Below are 14,932 nucleotides of genomic sequence, written 5' to 3'. Positions count from 1 at the left end.
ACCTGCTTAACAGAGGCCCAGCTTTATCTCTCAGGATTTACAATGCCAGGCAGTCAGCCAGTGTCTCTCTATTGCACTGTGGGTTTGGGGACCCTTTTGAATGCTTTTTTGCTGGGACCCTTGGTCATTTTTCCAGAGGTTAGGGTGTAACCCAAGGATCGGCAACCTTTCAGAAGTGGTGTGCTGAGTCTTCATTTATTCACTCTAATTTAAGGTTTTGCATGCCAGTAATACATTTTAATGTTTTTAGAAGGTCTCTTTCTATAAGTCTATAATATATAACTAAACTATTGTTGTATGTAAAGTAAATAAGATTTTTAAAATGTATAAGAAGCTTCATTTTAAATGAAATTAAAATGCAGAGCCCCCCGGACCGATGGCCAGGATCCTGGTAGTGTGAGTGCCACTGAAAATCAGCTGGCGTGCCGCCTTCGGCACCCATGCCATAGGTTGCCTACCTCTGGGGTAACCTGTTGTAGATAAATGGGGTAGTCAAGCATATACATACACACGGACATACCAAAAACCCCTCTATTACTGGTTGTTGCTGGAGTAATGGAGGCCAGTCAACAGAACAGGCCATGTTTGAGCTGGCACCTTCAGCCTTGCCATTGACTTCACTGGGCATGAGATCAGACCCCAGCTATTTCAAGACCCATGCTTTGGGAATGGGAATCTCCCCTCCTATATATTTAACCTTCAGGAAATAAACCCCTAGGCTATTTATCAGCTCTACCTTTCTGCCCCCCTTACAGAATACAGTTCTGTGTACAACCTCTGAAGGTATGTCTGCACTGCAATTGAAAACCCAGGACTGGCCCGTGCCAGCTGTCTCAGGCCTGTGGGGATCGGGCTAAGGGGCTGTTTAACTGCAGTGTAGATGTTCGGACTCAGGCTGGAGCCCTGACTCTAGTGCCCTGCAAGGTGGGAGGGTTCCAGAGCTCTGGCTGCAGCCCAAGCCTGAAGGTCTACACTGCAATTAAATAACCCCTTCGTCCAAACTCTGCGAGCCCGATTCAGCTGCAGGTGTCCAACTGCAATGTAGACAGACCCCAAAAGACATTCCCCAACTTGCAGTAGCAGAGAAAGAGAAAGGAATAGCACACCCAGACCTGTGAGATTACAGTGAAAACCATTGCACAAGGGAAGCAAGAGGTGATGGTGTGTGTGTGTGGGGGGGGGTGAGATGGAGAGGCGAGAGCAGGTGAAGAAGAAAACTCAAATGCAGAGGTATAAGAGCCTATAAGGAAAATGAGAAGAGGTGAAGGAGGCAGCAAAAAAAGAAGAATTAATGGCACAGAACCCAGGGTAAGGAGCAGAAATGTGAAAAATACCGACAATGTGATGTAAAGGCACTTAAAAGTCAAGTTTTCCCTTCATTTTTTCCCAACCCCTAAAATAGGCCCATTTAGATCAGAAATTATGCCATGGTGCATCGATTACTTTGAGTGGAAAGAGGATTGTTTTTGAGCTAAATGGTCCTGTTCTCAAGTCTAAGATGGCTTTTTAATGGCCTGAACACTGAAAAGAATCATTTTGCTGACACTTCTCCTGAGCAAAGGAAGAAAAAGGGGTGACAAGTAAAATATGAGGCAGAAATCAGAGAAATGAAAATCAGAAGAGCTGTCAAAGCCAAAGGCAGACCAGTAACAGCAATACGTACAGCTTTCCATCTTTAATGCACAGTGCAAGCGCCAGCTAACCCCTGGGAGATAGGGATATATCATCATCCTCATTTTACAAATGGAGAAACTGAGGAAGCGAGGGGTCATTCGCTCACAGTGATAGTCACTGGCACAGCTAGCATCAGAATTCATGAGACTTAGTTCCATAGGCTGACCCTTGTCTATGCCAGCTCAGTGTGTATGAGTGGAGACACGAGGAAGAACCATTCTGCCATGAGGAGCCCAGGTTTTTAGTCACAGTGAGGCAGCACTTCATCCAGAAATGTCAAACCAGGCATCTCAAGTGGCAGTCACCTTGTGCAGTCAATTACATCCGTGCAAGGGGAGTGTTAAATACCACCAAATCAGAGTAATGGGGCCCATTTCACTGTGGCCATGCACCTAATACTGTTCTTTTCACTAGTGCAAAGTCAGAACCTGAGTGTCTTACGGTTACTTTGCATTGATGCAATTGACTACGCAAAATGCAGGGCTACAAAGACTCAGGCCAAGGTGTAAGAAAGTGATGAATCAGATCCTGTGGCTGTCCAGAGGAGCTATAAAACCCATGGCTCTAACTCGAATGTTACTGAGATCTTAAGACTAGCATCACAGCTTTCTAGCTACAATTTATACTCTACCTTCACTTGCAAATTATCAATTTTGCTCACATGAATAGGTTTAAGAACTTAATTGGTTTGGGCACAATCCATTTAAATGGAAAGTGAAAGCAGCTTAAAGATCTATCAGGAGGGAGGAATAGTTTAGATATTATGCAGCTATAAACAAAACAATTATTATGAAAACATACCCATTAGAGGACTATGGAAACATAATCATTAGAGTACATGATGCATTGCTGCAGGATTGCGCTTAAAGAGAAAAAATATAATTTAGTTCCTGCACTGTATTCCTATTCATAAGATCTACATGTCTGAGACATAATATTATATAGACCCCACCTAAATGAAACATTCATACATATAATTTAGCTGAAACTGACATGCCTCATACACGTGGACACTTAAAAATGTTTGCTTCTGTTCTCTGTTTCAGCAAAAGAAAAACGACAGTTTAAAATGGGGAGCCACAAAGGGAGGAAAGGCACTATTTCTGTACTGGGAGAACACAATGTATAATAATAAAAGGTAGACTGGTCTCGGGACTAACACAGCTGACACAATTACTAGGATTGTCTTTCTCCTGCTCTCTCCCAGATTCCATGATAAAGAAGAATCAATTAGCCCTCCATGGACTATGACCTTGAAGAGTATAGCTCTAAACAGAATATGCTGAGTTAGATAGAAAAGGGAAGAGGAGAAAAGGATTGTAAAGTGCACTAAAGGGTCTGGTTTGGAAATGATATGTCAGTCACAGAATAGGAACCATGACAGCTCTTACTTAGTCCTAGATGAAAAATTATCAATGCAAAGGGAAAGCTCACATGCTGTTTCTGAATAAATTACCTAGTCATGCTGGAAAAAGGAGAGGGGGTGAGATGCCATAAGGCCAATCCAATTTACAGACATTACTTCCTGAGACAACATTCCCAGAATTTTATACTTGACGCAATTGTTCATAAAGAATAAAGTTTCAGTGCAGTTTCTTGTTTGTCCCTCTAACTTTTGCTGGGCATAACAAAAAATATGTTCAAAATGCAGTTTAAAAAACCTCAGGACCAAACGCCTCTTTGAACTCTGTGGCAGATATTGTGCAACCTGCCTTCTCACCCTTATTTCCACAGGGATTCAAGGAACTGCAGCTGCTTGACGCTTCAGAACTTGCTACACTTATGCTTTTAGGCAGCAGTAAATCTTTCCCACTCAGTGAAAATCAAACAAAATCAATTGCCAACGCCCCTCTTGCCTTTCTATCAAGATCTATGTGGAAGTCAGATCCCTTAACACACTTAGTAGATATTTATCTAAAAAAATTAATTCCCGGACAGCCATTTATTTCCCAGCTGTGAGTGGATCTGAATGCAGATAATGGCTTGTTGCCTGTGGCTGCTCACCAGCTAGTCGTTTTTCATTTACTTCAGACTCTGAGTGATCTAGTAAGGACAAACCAGCTCTTCCATGTTGAATTTTGCAGGGTGGTATGTTGCTGTTTTTCAGAAGCTGCTTTTGATTCCTCCCACCGCCATCCCCACCCACAAGCCATTGCAGCGGGACGGTGTTCTCAGGTCACTCTGTGAGGTGCAAAGAGGTGGTGACTGCAGTGATATCTGTCACACCTTTAATGACACTTTTGAGATTTGTAGATGATACTGCTACAAAAAGGAGTTGGTGTGCTAATGACTTCTGGGAGGAAAAAAACCCTTCGTCATCATTGCAAAAGCTGGTCCCAATAACTTAATCCATAGTCACCCAAGTGATCTTAAACTAGGCAAATAAAGCTTTTGTTTGACTGCACACCCATGTTTTCTTATCAGACACTCATCCTCCAAAAATTTACTCTCCATCTAATAGCAGTGTAAACAGAGTCAGGATGAGCTCTACCCTGACATCTGGTGGTGAATTATGGGAAGTGTGGAAAGAATTTCAGGAAGTGTGGAATCTCAGGTATTTGCATGGGAACACCCAGCATAGCCCAAGGCAGCTTGGGATGGTTATTTTGACAGCTCTGGGATCCCCAATTTCTTTGTTATTGGGGCAGGATAAATAAAGTGTTGCCACCTGATTATGTGAATGAGGAACTACAAGACTGCTTTATGATAGAGATGTCTCAATATAAATTAAGTGAAACTTGCTAGACAAGGGACATGGGTTCCAAAACCCAGTGAATTGAGAGAGGTTGGGGACTGGTGGGTGTACCTGATGGTATGGGCCCCTTTTGAGAGCCTGGAACATCAATTGCACATCCTTCTCTCCCCACTGTTAAAGAGTAGAGCTAATTTTGATTCCATTAGGAGTCCATCTAAAGGCTGCTGAGCTGAATTCATGTTGGGCCAATGGTGCACCAGCACTGGGGCTCCCCTACTATGAGCTGAAATCGCTAAGAGTTGAAATCACTAAAGAACTGGAATTACTGAGCTAAGAGCACTGAGTGCTGTGCTAACTAGTGGGGGATCCTGAAGACCTATCGCTAAGCAGCTGGCAGAGCATAGCAGTTTGCAGCATGTTGGAGCAGCCCATGGAACAGCGAGCGGAGTGGAGCAGTTTGCGGGGACGGCTGGAGTGGCTCGTGGGTTGGCTGGAGGAGCGGCACAGCTGGTGAAGTGGAGCTGGTCGTGGTGAAGGCTGCAGCAGAACTCCACAGAGGCGTGGAGCAGTTGGCCTTGGCCCACGTAAGGTGCCCCTTACCACTCTGTGTGGGCCCCACCACCCTGTGTGCCTCCCCCCCCCATTTCCACCCAGGCTGAGGGGGGTAAAACTCTGCAGATAAACTTTTGAACTCTGGGGTGGCACTGACCAGAGACTTTCGGGTTGTTGGACTTTGGGCTGATTGGACTTAAGACCCTAAGGGGGAAAGGACATTGCCAAACGTACTTGGAGGTGGGTTTTTGCTTATGGTTTGTGTTATAATCCTGTTTGTGGTGTTTCTCCAATGTGATGCCGCATTGTTTCCCTCCTTTATTAAAAGGATTTTACCACACTCAGACTCCGTGCTTGCAAGAGGGGTAGTATTGCCTCCTAGAGGCGCCTGGGGGGGGTGGTATGTAAGTGTCCCAGGTCACTGGGTGGGGGCTCGAGCCGGTTATGCATTGTGTTATTAAAACGGAACCCCTGGATACAGAACCTGGCCCTTGTTGCTGCCAACTCAGAGGGGCAGAAGGGTTATAACAGGTAAAAGGCTACACAGGGTTGTACATTTTTGTCTTTAAATTTTCCTTTCAATATCGCTGGAACTTCCTTTGATGTTATACTAACTGGGCCATGGGTCAAGTCAATGGAAGTATCCTACGTGCACCAGCTGAAAATCTGGCTCATGATATATTCTAATATAAAACGTAAGTAACCCAAGATGATTACTGGAGAGTCAATGGTGCTCCTGATGCCCCCATTGAGCCTGAGCACGCTTCAAAGCTGGATTCAGTGGCAAAACTCTCATTGGTTTCAACGGAAACAGGATGAGGCCAAGTACGTATGAATCACCAAGTCATCAGCCTGTAGTGGTTTAGGAAGGGCATAATGGAAGGAGACTAGAGGTTCTCCTAAGCAAGATTACAACAAAATTTGTTGCCAGTTTTAACCCCTGAAGACCTCGATTGTGGATATCCAGCCTGGGCTCTAGCACAGCAGCACACTGTCTTTTCATTTACAAGAGTTACAGAGATCACAGGCCATCCAGCCTAACCTGCCCCCATCTGACAGGTTACAATGAAACATCCAATACATCTTATTCCAGCAAGAAATTACTTAGATGTTTTACAATGAGCACAGAGAAATTTCTCCAGAAGCTTGATTTGTAAAAGGCTAATTCATTCTACATGTATGAGCTCCTTAACCAAGTCATCCTAGCTAAATCAATGAGACAACACTCATGAGTAAGGTTTTGCAGCATCAAACCTGCAAGGAGGGGGAAAAAAAACCCTGTAGTGAGCCCTGAATGAAAAAATAGCCATAATTGTAATTGCTACATTAACAACTCTGGAATGCCTAGAGCTACTACAAATGTACTGTAGCCCTTTCCCACTGCACTCACTGCCTGCTTCAGGAAGATGGCAGGGGCATTTATCAGCAACGCAAGACAGGAAAGAGGAAACAGAAGTGCTTTAGAGACAGGACAATGATATTAACAAATACAGGGGACTCAAAGCAATATGCAAATCAAATTGATCACTGAAATGGCAGGCTAAATTACATGAAAAAGATACCAATCAAAATGTAAATAAACTGATTCATCTTTTTGTATACTGTATGCAATGAAAGAACTTGCGAAGACTTGCCTCTTGGTAACTGGCCAGGATATATGTCTTTAAAAATATCCTTTCTGGTACAACCATCAAGTCTATTTAGCAACAGTTTCAGAGAGCTTGTGATCCACCCCTGTACCTCACTCAGTTTATTCAAACTTAACATGCAATGTCAGATTCAAGGAAAAGATACAGAACAATCAAAGTCCTTTGTGGAAAAAAAAATTAGCTGCTACTTACAAAGTTTTGGAAGGATTTGGAGATTAGTTTCTGTTGTTTGTGCCTGAGAAAGGGTGGCAGCCTCTCTCACCTCAGGCTCCAGCGTGGGCGGAGGGAAGGAAGATGCGGTAGAGGACAACAATGAAAAATCTAAGACACGGTTATGCGGAGAAGGCAAGAGAAAAGGCTTGGAGGGCACTAGCGAACTATCAGCTTGCGCTGTAACTTCAACCTTGGTTTCAGGGCTCGGTACTGGGAAAGGTGAGGTATGCACCACCGAAGGCACCCAAGCAGACAGAGCAGTAGGTTCCACTGAAATCACTGGGTCTTGTCCTATCCTCCCCGGGTTTAGGTGGGTAGGAGAGTCATACTCAAAAATTTTGTCTACAAACACCCACTTGAGGCCAGCAATGCAGAGGCACAGGCTGAGCAGGCAAGCCAGGATAGGGACGATGCAGATCTTTTCAGAGTTGAGGCAGCCCCTCAATCGCTCTGCCTCCAGGCACACGCAGCAAGTAGCAGCAAGGCCTGCTATTGCCTGGACCCTCCCGTCCTCTGTTTGCATCCCTGACATGTTGTCCTCAGCTGGGAGCCCTTCGAGAGACGCGGCAGGGTTCAGCTGAGTCGAGGAGTGGGGAAAAGTCTCTGCAGATACTTCAGACATATTTAAGCATAAAAATCTCAGCCAGCTCACCTCCAAAAGGCCTTAACTCTATCACAGTCCATTACTATGAGACAGGGAAAAATCAAATCACCCAACTCTGGAAAAAATCATATAGTGGAAGTCAGTAGAGAGTCCAGGTTCCAGATCATCATCTGAACTGGGAGAGGATAAAAATAAAACCCCCCTCGCCTATTAAATAAGAAATAGAGTTGCTTAGTAATTATTTAGGTCCCATTTCCTGGCCACTTTTATAATTCCTTCAATGCCTCTCAAGCCATCCCAACTCTTCCGAGGGGAGTGGTGGGGGTGGTGCAAGGGGGGGGACTGCACCAAACAAAGCACAAATAGTTGGATTAAGTGAACCAATAGCCCAAAGCGAAAGGCTGGCTCCTCACCTTGAGCATCTGAGGCTGGTGTCTGCTTAGATGAAGAAAACAACTGTCATGCAGCAGAAGCAAAAGCAAAATCAGGAACAGCAGCAACGGCGGCAGCAGCGGCAGAGGTAACAGTGACAGTAGCAACAGCATCCTGTTGTGTTAAAGCGACAGCTGAAAGAGGCTGAATCATTACAGAGCAGCAGGTGCCTGCTCTCTGAGCATCACTGCAAACAATATCATTACACAGAGGTTTGAAAGGAAGAGCAATGCCAGGAGGGTGGTAACTCCCTTCCCCCCCCACCCCCTCCTCTTTGTCCTTCTTGAGCACTCGCTCACTTTCCTCCTCTTTTTTTTTTCCTCTCCTCCCTCACAGTCTGTTTCCCTCTCTCCTTTCTCTTCCCACCCCCGCCCCTCTGCAGGACTGCTTTGAGTGGAATCAGTATACCCAGCAACACAGGACTGCTAGTGACTTCCTATTTTATCCAATTAGAAGGAATAAAGGCCATCAAAGCAAAGGGAGGCAGCAGGCAGCAGTTATGTGCTCTCTCTCTGTCTCTCTTCCTTCCACTGTTTGGTCAGAAGAAGATGGTAATCGATTACAGCAATCTAACAAAGCTAGATGGGGGTGTAGATGGTAGGCTTAAGGGTTGGACCCAATGCTGGGCAAGTCTGATATCCGATCTCTCTCAAGGGAAGTAGGCTTTTCTACTGCAGTTTCTTCCTGCCTGATGCATAGAGATAGCATTCCTTCCCAATCACTCTAATAAGTTTAACTCTCTAAGAATAGGGTGATGCAGCTTAGGGAAATGAATATTTTAAAAAAATCATTTTAATCTTTGACAAATTTGCCTGTAAGTTATTATGGAGATGAGGATTGCATCAGCTTTTTAAATTCTGTTTTGGAAATAAATTTAACATTCTTAAAAGAAAATCACTCTCTCAAGAGCTAGTCTGTAACTGATACAGAAAATACAATGTTTAGGTCCTGCCTGTAATTGACAAAGATCAAGGAAATCCAGCATTAAGAAAGCTTCTGCTCTGTTCTTAACTTGGCTCATTGTTTTTCTGTATTGAAAAGATTTATTACATCCTATGGTGCTTATTTGTGCCTCCCTTAAATTAGCATAAATCAAGGAGCAGCTTCATTTAAGTCAATAGCATTATAATGGTGTAATGGAGATCAGAATCAGGCCCTTTATGTGGCATAATATTAACATATACAATGAGAAAAGGGGCTGTGATTCTCAGCCCCCCTTCTCCACCCTGTGCCATCATTTCCACCAGCGACTTGGCAGCGTTTTATACCCATTTTATACTGGTACGAATGATGGCACAAGGTGCAAGGAAACAAAAAATCAGTACCTCTGAATTGTCCTGGTTTTGTTTCTTGTTTCGAATGTTACGTAGTGACTACTTTCCTTTTTATTTATTCATGGTAGTTAAAAATAACTAACTCCCACCAAGACCTCAGTGTAAGGGTAACTAATCTTTGTATAAGCTAGGTTTATTGACACTGAGGTAGTTCCATGTGTGATCTGCTGTTTATCAAGTTTGACCACCACCAGCAGTTTCTTTGGTGCCACTAGGACACATTTATACTTGGTGAAAATCAGCTGGTGTCAAAGGAATTATAACAGGAATGACTTTGTCCCATTATATTAAATTAAACCAATAGGGGTCTGCGCTCAGCTATGTTTATCAAATACTTCCTCTTAAATGAAAACAAATTGAACATTAAGGCTCGGAAATCAAGCTCTCACAAGCTAGACAATGTCAAAATGTTACAGCAGTAGACAACGGGAGTCCAAGGTACTCAGCATCTTCCAGAAACACATCCATGCAGAGTATCTTTGTTTGACTAACTATAGCAGTGGCTCTCAACCTATTTACCATTGCAGGCTGCATATGCAGCTCTCTCTGTGTTATGTGAGTGGCATCCACACAATATATATACTACCTGTGTGCCCTGAGGATGACACATGGGCTGCAGCTCTGTGCTGATTGGGCTGCAAGTGATCCACGGGTTGAGAACCACTGAACTATACAATAGCACATGGCAGAACACCACATGAGAGTCTGGGGAGAGACCCATGGTTACATTAAAAAACACACTCTACAGCTGATAGCAACATTCTTTATAAAAACATAATCAACAATCTAAGGCTGTAATTCCATTGTGGGATCTGGTTTTAAGGTTTATGATGTGATCAGAAATCTTTGTCAGAATGATTGCCTTTGATCACAGAATTGCTTAGCTTTTTACCTTTGCATTAGCTAGCTGATAATACGTTGCATCAATGCTGCATCTTTCGGCAAGTATAGCAAAATACTTCCCAAATGGCAATGAATCACACACTTTACATTGCCACTTCTGTAAGATAGGGAGTATTATACTCATTCTATAGATGGGGGCCATGATGTTTGAGTGTCTTATACACATCTTCTAATGCATCTCACCACTGGATTTTTTTTTTTTTTTTACTTAGCCTAACTTTTTTCCAAATCTTGCTCTCTTATTACCCATAACTATGACCCTTTCGCACACCTGGATCCCTCCAAATCCATGTAACCCGTTACTGTGTTCCCCCATGTGGAGCTGCCTTCTAGGAAAACTACATATGTTTAGTTCTCTGAATCTTTCCCTCTACCCTATTCATCATTTCCGTTCTCGTCTCTCAGTTTTCTCCTCTTTGTTGACATCTCTCTGGTGCAGAGATTACCAGATGTGAATGTGGTAGGGGCAGGCTCACACGTGCCATGTCGTTAATTGATAAATAATGTCTAGTTCTATGGAGGGAGTAGAAAGGGACGATCACTTCCTTTGCTCATGCTGTGATGCCTCTGTAGCCCAAGAGCCCGTTGTTTTTCCTTTACCACCACACCACAAGCTGAAGACCACTAGGGCCCCACTGTACGTTAAGCTCTAATTCAGTGCACTTGGCCTGGCCATTTATTTTCAGCCCTTCCACCAGGTTTTCAATCCATGTGACATGTCCACACTCATTCAAAATTGTTGCTCAGGCCATGCTTTGTGAGCCTCTCACACATATCCGTTAGAACAAGCTCTCTTACAAATGCTGGGGTGAGTCCCCACTGCCCACCTCAGCCACGACCCTCTGCTGAAGAGTGGCACACCACGGTGCAGACAGGCACTACGCACAGCACACAGCTCTCTCCTGCTTGCTAGGCGGCCTGCTCCTGCTGGGGAATTGTCTGTTCCGGGGCACTGGGAGCAGGGTTGTGCGAAGGGGGGGTCGGGCAGGAGAGAGGGAGCTGTGCTTAAAGCTCAGCCTGCATTGCATCACTGCAGCTGCTGAACATGACTGGCAAAAACCACAGTAACTTACGGTAGCTCCTCATTTGTTTCAGCTCCTCCTCCACATGCCATGGTTCTGCCTGTCTGCACTATCTCAGCACTTCGCTTGTCTAGACACAAACCCCTCCTGCTGCCTGCCTCAGCAGCATCAGAACAGGCATGGCTCCTCTCCAGGCTGCAGTAACCCCCACCATTGGTTCAGCTTCTCACTGTGCTTTACTGCAGGTCCCTTACACCAGAGCACTACCAGAACTGGATCACTGTCTGCCTCCTCAGCATTAGCAGTAGCACTCAGTTCCTATCCTCCCTCATGTGATCCCCTTCCCACCTAGCCACCTGCATTGGTCCTCTCATCACCCACTCAATCCCCCGAGCCCTCCCACACCCCCGAGGTTTAACAACCCCCACTGCCCTCCCTACCACGGGGGGGGCCACACCCTTCTTGTGGACTGTCAGGGCTCCATTAACGTCTTCCGTGCCAACAAGCTTCTGCATGGGAATTGGAGCCCAGGGAGCAAAGTCTGCATGCTCTCCCACTCTGCGTTTCTGGCCTTGCTCCACGCATGGAACCTGAGCCAGGGGACAATCTACCAAAGTGCTGTAATTCTAGCTTTGAGAAGCAATTAGTATGGGCCAGAAAAATTACTGGTCAAGGCACCCTCTCACAAATAATCTACAAAAGATGACATCAGTTGCTAGGATATGTGCTGAGAATGGAAAAAGAACGCTTACCAAATACACCCCTTGAATAGAAACCAGACAATGCAAGAAGAAAGAGAGGAAGACCGCGAATAACATGGAAACAATCAGTTCTGAACTGCATCAAGCACCTCAGCATGAACGTACGAACATAATAACATACTGTATTGGGTCAGACCAAAGGTCCATCCAGCGCAGTATCCTGTCTATCGACAGTGGCCAATGCCAGCTGCCCCAGGGGGAGTGAACCTAACAGGCAATGATCAAGTGATCTCTCTCCTGCCATCCATCCATCACCACCCTCTGACAAACAGAGGCTAGGGACACCATTCCTTACCCTTTGTGGCTAATGGGTAAGATGGGAAGATTTGGAGAGAAGGGCAGTTGATAGGCAAGGATGGCAAATGTGGGTAGCCCGATGTGCTAAGGTCTAAGGTAAGGCTTTGAAAAAGGAAGGTATTGGAACAGGAGGCATGCTAGTACTCCTTATCTCGCTTCACCTGGAGAGTGGGGGAAATGTCTTGCCATTTGGTGTTTTCCCCTATAGGCTGTTTTTGGTAGCTACTGCAAGGGAATGGTCTCTGGGTTACAGTCTTTCTGTACATACATAAGTCTGGGTACAGATTTGCCACTGAACGCCTTCTCCCCATTGTTAGTGCCTTTTTCTCAAAAATAGCTTGAAAATTCCCTCCGGCAGCTGCAACGTTTGGCTTTTCATTCCTGCATTACCATACGAGGAAAGATGTATATTGTTCTAACATGGTTCTGTTGCAGGCTAGAGGAGATAAGCAGCTGGGAGTCAAACCAGCAATGAGTAAATGGGAATGGAGACCCTGAAAGGAGATGGGAAGTGAGTTCGGGTGACTTGTCTATAGCTTGCAGGTGCAGAAGTCAACCAAACTAACCCACTGGTAACAAATCATAAGAGTAGGGTAGGCAAGGATCTCCCTAGGCTAACTCCCCATGCACAGCTGTATTTCTGCATATGTACATGACTTGGGTGTCTTTGGCCAAGAGGAAAAGGTTGTACAGATTCCATGTCAGTGAAGCTGCTGTGTGACTGTGACAGGACTCCTGCCATATAATAAATGGTGAAGTTGAACTTAGAAGTTTGCAAAATATTTTTGTATTGGGTGGTGCATTTTGCTGGTAAATTTAATATAAATCCCTTCACTGCTGTAAGTTCTCAAGAAGAGGAGAGAAAAAATAATTATTCTCAAGACTGAGATGGGGGAAGTGAGCAGGGAGTTGGTAGAGGCTGTATCTGTCCTTCTGACTGAATAGGTGTCTAATGTGGCTTTCATACATTTTAAGGCTAAAAGTCACCCTGCTAGTCTGACCTCCTGCATAGCACAGGCCACAGAATGTCCCACACTATAGGGAACCATTCTCCAGCAAGCCACAAATGTACATAAAACATTTCTCAAAATAAAGTATAAATAAATAGATCATCACAATGAAGAATATCCAGTGTCAGCAAGGTAAAGCAACAAGTAACATTATTCTCAGGTGGTCACTCATCCATGTACTAACCAGGCCCAAATCTGCTTATGGTTTTATAAATTAGGCCTGATAAGCCTTATTACTCATAGCATGAGGGTAATCTGATTTGAAATATCCAGCTGCTACATCCTCACTTTAATTCATCATATTCCCTACCTGGATTCCCTAAGAGTACACTACATTCTGGGAAGCATCAGGCCCCGAAGAGACAAAGTATGTGCTCATGGGCAGATGTACTGTATGTTAAAGTTGGACATGTTGAGTTATAGGTTCAGAATGGATGATGGTTAGTAGCAAAACACTGGTATGAGCAAAGTGACTTCATTCCATGCATTGCACTCTTGGAACTTTCAAACAGACACGAGCAACAATATGTTCCTGTGGTATTAATACAGGGAACCACTCTATCAATTTGTATTTCATTCCATTTTTTCCATACACTGAGAAATTGAAAACAGTGTAACTAGTGTGACAAAGTTCCTCCTCTACCTTGCTGGGTCCTGCGCTTATTGGCGGATTTGCTCACCTCAGTGATCTTCCCCTCTGGTGGAACCCATAGTCTGGATCAACTCCTCCTGTGTCTGATCAGGAGTTGGGAGGAACCCGGGCCCACCTTCTACTCCAGGTTCCAGCCCAGGGCCCTGTGGATCACAGCTGTCTATAGTGCCTCCTGTAACAGCTGCATGACAGCTACAACTCCCTGGGCTACTTCCCCATGGCCTCCTCCAAACACCTTCTTTATCCTCACCACAGGACCTTCCTCCTGGTGTCTGATAATGCTTGATTGTCTGATAATTCCTCAATCCTCCAGCAGCACACCCTCTCAATCTCAGCTCCTTGCACCTCTTGCCCCCAGCTCCTCACGCACGCTTCCTCTACTCTCGCTCCTCCCCACCTGACTGGAGTGAGCTCCTTTTTAAACCCAGGTGCCCTGATTAGCCTGTCTTGATTGGCTGCAGGTGTTCTAATCACTGTAGCTATCTCCATTGCCTTCTAGAAAGATCTTAATTGGCCCCAGGTGCCTTGATTAACCTGGAGCAACTGCCATTTGGTTACCAAGGTACAAGGGATTTGTTTAGCCTGGGGCTAACATATCTGTTCCTCAGTACTTTACTGTAGCCATCTGGCCTTGTCCCATCACACAAGGAGGATTAAAAAGCTGCACATTCATTAATAAGGGATTGATGATTAAGATTAAAAGGATCCCTTTTATTGATTATGGGCCACTTTCTTCCAATTAAATAAATGCAGCATTTAGAAGATGGAGGTCATAAAAAACCACCAAGAGTGCCAAATGCATATCAACACTGACAGCAGTTACCCCTTTCCCCAAAATGTATCAACTTGTGTGTGTATCAATATGTATACATAAGGGGATAACCATGTGATAAATTGGGGAACCACATGGTAGACCCATTTGTCATGCACTTTTGATGACTCACCTGTCCTCTGCCCACTAATCCATCTCCCCAGGGACTAATTCCAACCATCTGAATCTCTGAGAATTTCAAAGAGCTCCATTAAACACTCCCACACAAAAATGCTTAAGGAGAAATCCTATTTCTCTGTAAGACCTTCACTGGAACTGCAAAAGCTAAAAGCGAGACCAATCTGAGCCTAGCTGTCATATAC

General features: G+C 44.6%; 1 protein-coding gene across 10 annotated transcripts in view; it reads right to left on the bottom strand.

Annotated features, from left to right (window-relative positions):
• Positions 1–14,932, bottom strand: part of NRG1 (neuregulin 1) — an 843,690-nt gene that overhangs the window by 135,935 nt on the left and 692,823 nt on the right. For 4 of the 10 annotated variants that reach the window (XM_030566615.1, XM_030566611.1, XM_030566614.1 and 1 more), the window contains exon 1: positions 6,763–8,026. The exons of 3 other annotated variants lie outside the window; for them this stretch is intronic. In XM_030566615.1, coding sequence (XP_030422475.1) covers positions 6,763–7,405 — 643 coding nt within the window. In that variant the 5' untranslated portion in view covers positions 7,406–8,026. Of the gene's footprint in view, positions 1–6,762; positions 8,035–14,932 lie in introns of those variants that run through there. 3 more of the 10 variants (XM_030566612.1, XM_030566621.1, XM_030566620.1) reach the window with 3 other exon arrangements.

Source organism: Gopherus evgoodei, chromosome 6 (assembly GCF_007399415.2).
Source record: "Gopherus evgoodei ecotype Sinaloan lineage chromosome 6, rGopEvg1_v1.p, whole genome shotgun sequence".
Classification (NCBI taxonomy): domain Eukaryota; kingdom Metazoa; phylum Chordata; order Testudines; family Testudinidae; genus Gopherus; species Gopherus evgoodei.
The sequence above is the reverse complement of the archived record's forward strand: the minus strand, read 5'-3'. Positions and strand labels throughout refer to the sequence as shown.